Source organism: Teleopsis dalmanni, chromosome 1 (genome assembly GCF_002237135.1).
Source record: "Teleopsis dalmanni isolate 2A chromosome 1, ASM223713v2, whole genome shotgun sequence".
NCBI classification, from domain to species: Eukaryota; Metazoa; Arthropoda; class Insecta; order Diptera; family Diopsidae; genus Teleopsis; species Teleopsis dalmanni.
The window spans coordinates 1,153,393-1,157,843 of record NC_051846.1 but is presented as its reverse complement, the minus strand read 5'-3'; the positions used below and the strand labels follow the sequence as shown (position 1 = coordinate 1,157,843).

Sequence of the window (4,451 nt, the reverse complement as noted above, 5' to 3'; positions counted from 1 at the left end):
TAAGTTTATATATCCTTAGTCCAGCAGTGTGAGATTCCAATAACAAATGTATTAACTAAGTGTGGTCCAAATCCTTTCTATATATATATATATATGCTGCTGAAAATATTGCCACTTACTCTTACACAATATAAGGTACATTTTGAATATAATGTTACCGCAAGTAATCATGACACATCATGTAAGTTTATGCATCCTTAGTCCAGCACTGTGAGACCCCAATAACGAATGTATCAACTAAGTAAGTTCCAAATCCTTTACATATCTATATATACTGCTGAAAATATTGTCACTTAGTCTTATACAATATATAGGTAACATTTTGAATATAATGTTACCACAAGTAATCATGACACATCATGTAAGTTTATGTCCTTAGTTCATATGTGTTAGACTCTAATAACGAGTGTATCAACTAAGTAAGTTTCAAATCCTTTATATATCTATATATACTGCTGAAAATATTGTCACTTAGTCTTATACAATATAAGTAACATTTTGAATATAATGTTACCGCAAGTAATCATGACACATCATGTAAGTTTATGTCCTTAGTCCAGCACTATGAGACTCCAATAACGAATGTATTACTTAGTAAGTTCCAAATCCTTTATATATCTATATATACTGCTGAAAATATTGTCACTTAGTATTATGCAATATAAGTGACATTTTGATTATAATGTTACCGGAAGTAATCATGACACATCATGAAAGTTTATTTATCCTTAGTCCAGCAATGTGAAACTCCAATAACGAATGTATTACTTAGTAAGCTCGAAATCCTTTACATATCTATATATGCTGCTGATATATAAGTAACATTTTAGACATAATGTTACTGCTTGTAATTAAAGTTAAACACATTCCACGTTAATTGGTCTAGGGATTTAGTTTATGTACCCTTAGTCCAGCAGTATATGTGCTAACCAATAACCTTGCAATCATATATGTTGGCTTTTATTAGCATTGGCTCATATGTCGCAGCAGAAAGAGATGTCGACAATCGATTTAGAATTTTCTTTGTTACCAAGGATATTGCAATTCAGTAATTATAAGATGATATTAGTGCATTAAAAGTCTGTTTTAATAGAAGAGAAAATTTTTAGTTTTGGACATATTTATTTATAGTTATTAATATATTAATTACTTTATGTAAATTTATTTTAAATATAATTAAATAATAACTTTCATTTTTTGTGTTTATCAATATAAACGAAATTGCTACAGCATATGAATATATTTCTAATTTGATGTAGGCTATTAGTTATCAGTATCTGTTGTCCAGAGACATTAATAATAAATCATATAAGCCATCATCTCTAAGTTAAAAGTAAATACCACTATTCGAGTATAAAATATAATTTTTAACATTGTAAAATCAAATCAACTGAAAGTATAAAAATGTATTAGAATCAATCTGTTACTTATTTTATAAGCAAAGGAACAATTGGCTTTGAAATAGATATCAATTTAGGAAAGATATTTTTTTTCAAAATTTTGTGATTCCTTAAAAATGGTGAACTTTAAAATTGTTATACTTTCACAGTAACTATGTTCAGAGCCTACGTTCAATAAAGCTTTTAAAGTGAATCTACGAGTTCCTAAAGATTTTAATGATATATGTGTACTGTTTTCTTTCTACTCACTGAGCTTTCAAATTTTCCTTCACAATATACTTCCATAACTGCTGAATATTAATAATGTGTCTCTTTTTCTTTTCAATAGAATTGTCATCCTTATTGCTTTTCGAATCTTGAAGTTCCAGGAACTTCTGCTTAATTACTGCTATTAACACCAATTCTACGATTCTTTTGTAGTACTCTTCCTTTTTCAGTGCGGTGTCAACCTTCTCAGTTTTATCCTTAGTTACTAGCGGAACATTTTCTTTATTTTTTTTAGCTTCTAATGCGGCGGCTGCTTCCTCTAATTTTATAGTTTGCTTCAGGCTAACATATAACAAAGAAAGTAACCCAATAAACAGAAGAAATGGTATTGAAATGATAATGATAGGAAATAGAACAGCCATTCTCTCTAAGTGTCCAAAATAAATTTACTATTATTTTGGAGGAGTTGAAATGTCGAAACTTACTAACCAAAAATATAAATAAAATGAATATATATGTAATGTAATTTATTAAATAGTTTTTTCAAGAAATTTAGGATAACTTAGTTAATTTTAGTTTAAAACAATTTTTTGTAAGTTGTAGGTAAAAATGCACTTGATATAATAAAGGACCAATTATTCTTTTATGCACAAGGCTGAAACCCCAACCTATTCTAACTTATATGTTAATCCAATTAAGTCTTTTAAGAACTAGACATTATTTTTTTTTCTGTTAAAAATTCTTTTTCTTTGAAAAAAATAAAATACGGACGAAAGAGTATGCGTCTATAAAAAAAGTCTGGAGGTGTGATGGGCATGTTTTTTTTCTTCTTTTTGTTGAAAATTATGAAGCTGTGATCCAAACTATTCAAACTGATCGTTCCTGTGATATGATTAACACATTATTTGAGTTAAATTTGAAACTATATAGTAAGAAAAGTAGTTTCAATAAAACGGTGTGACATATATCACAATTCGTTATGTTTTGGCTCTGTTAGTCGAGAAACTTATTGGACGAGTTCACATCACGTTTTGGTGATGTGAGTTATACACTATAGTATTGTGAATTGTCATTCTAAAGATTAGGATCCACTTATACGTAAGGTGCAAATAGTGCATTTAAATAAAAAGTTGATCAAAGAAACTCAATACAAAAAGAATGAATCGATTTCTATAGTTTCAATAGTTTAATTGTAAAATTTTGACCTACGGATTTGTGTTCATATTTTTATGGAATAGAAAAAATCCACCAAAGTGAAAAGAATAAAGAAAATCAAGCATAATAAGAAAAAATTTATTCTCAAAAACCTATCTTTATTTATGGTATCTGGAATTGTCAATATTAGAATTTGAATATTCCTAGAAATGAAATATTCTTCATAAGGACTGTTATTTTAACACCTCTAAAAATTAAGTGACTCAAATATTAGCACCAACAAATTATTTATTTTTTCAAACTGATCTTAGTTTCTTTATTTTATAAAAAAATCATTTTTACCGATGGAGCTTGTATCCAGTAAAGTCTTTATAAGCAGCATAATTTTATCTGGAGTCGAAAAGAACCCTTATGTGTTCATGGGCGACATTTATGTACACAAAAGTATACAGTTTAATGTTGTTTATGGTCTGGAAGTATATTTAAAATTAAAAATATTATATGAATTACCGGCAGAGAAGATTGCCACAACACATTTGTTACTAACTTTTTGTTAGAGAAGCTAGTTGACTTCGATATTGATTATATGCGGTGCGAACAAGATGGTGCAATATAAATACGTTATTGGAATCCTTTCCATAAAGTATTTGAAAGGATATAACGTAAGGTAAGCAATTTCTGAGAGAAGATTGTTGAGTATGACGGAATGTTTTCTATAATAATGTATTTTCATAAATTTCAGAATGAATTTCTAAATTGTAAAAGAACTATTGCTTCATAGGAAAGTACATTCGAAATCCTCTAACTGACATAGATTAGAGTTTTGTATGTTCATGTAAGTATTTAATTTAAATGTTATTAATATTGATATACAATTAATTTGAGCAGTCTTTCTTTATACTCAGTTTCAAATAATTTTAATTATCTGTAACTAATTTTCTAAGTACTTGAAGCTATTGAAGTTGTACAATTTTACAATAAGCCTGCAAACCCATAGGCATTTTGTGATATAATGTATTCTATGCCTCAATCTACCAGCTAATAGATACTTGTAGCAATAGAATAAAGTAGTGCTTGAGCGTAAAATATATTTCGATTTCAAACATTTGCAAAGTGTAAATTCTGAAAAGAACATTTCACAATAAAATTGCAACAAAACAAAAAAATGAAAAATTGAAAAATGGAAAATTGGAAAATTGGAAAATTCACACTTGATGATAATGTTTAGCAAATTGCCCACCAGCAGCACATATCAAATACAATTACAAAATGCTCCCAACAAGGAATTACTGTTTGCATGCTGGTAAAGTTGCAAGCACAAGGACGAGCATCCTTGAATGAAACTGAAATGGTTCTTGGTTATTGGTTCTTGGTTGTTGGTTGTTGGCTGTTGGTTGTTGGTGTGGGTATGTAGTTTCATTTGATTTCCCAGGTGTCAGCTAAGTAGAGGTTTATTGTGTTTATTGTTTGAACTTATTTGCTTCTGTATTGCTGCCAAAGGATTTCAGTACAACTACAAAATGTAGTAATACCCGCATTTATTAGCACCAAACAAGCATTTCAAAAAAAAAATGAACAAATATTTAAACGTGAAAGGGTTGTATTGCTTCAGGTACCATTATTTTGTTCAATAGCAAATAAACTACAACCACTGTATGTTTCTTTTCAATTAGAATTTTTGTATTGATC

General features: G+C 28.6%; 1 protein-coding gene across 5 annotated transcripts; it reads right to left on the bottom strand.

Moving 5' to 3' along the window:
• Positions 1 to 13: 13 nt before the first annotated feature.
• LOC119669468 lies at positions 14 to 2,107 on the bottom strand. 5 transcript variants are annotated; one of them, XR_005251608.1, is made up of 4 exons: positions 1,650 to 2,107; positions 515 to 1,081; positions 339 to 455; positions 14 to 274 (listed from the first exon to the last, which is right to left on the bottom strand). XR_005251608.1 is itself a non-coding variant. In XM_038079367.1 (2 exons), exons 1-2 carry the CDS (start codon positions 2,027 to 2,029, stop codon positions 1,066 to 1,068), a joined length of 396 nt encoding a protein of 131 aa, XP_037935295.1. In that variant the 5' UTR covers positions 2,030 to 2,107; the 3' UTR covers positions 445 to 1,065. The 5 variants fall into 5 exon arrangements, 1 of the variants encoding a protein (XP_037935295.1); XR_005251607.1 differs by having other exon boundaries at positions 339 to 452; XR_005251606.1 differs by having other exon boundaries at positions 339 to 630; positions 690 to 1,081.
• Positions 2,108 to 4,451: the final 2,344 nt, after the last annotated feature.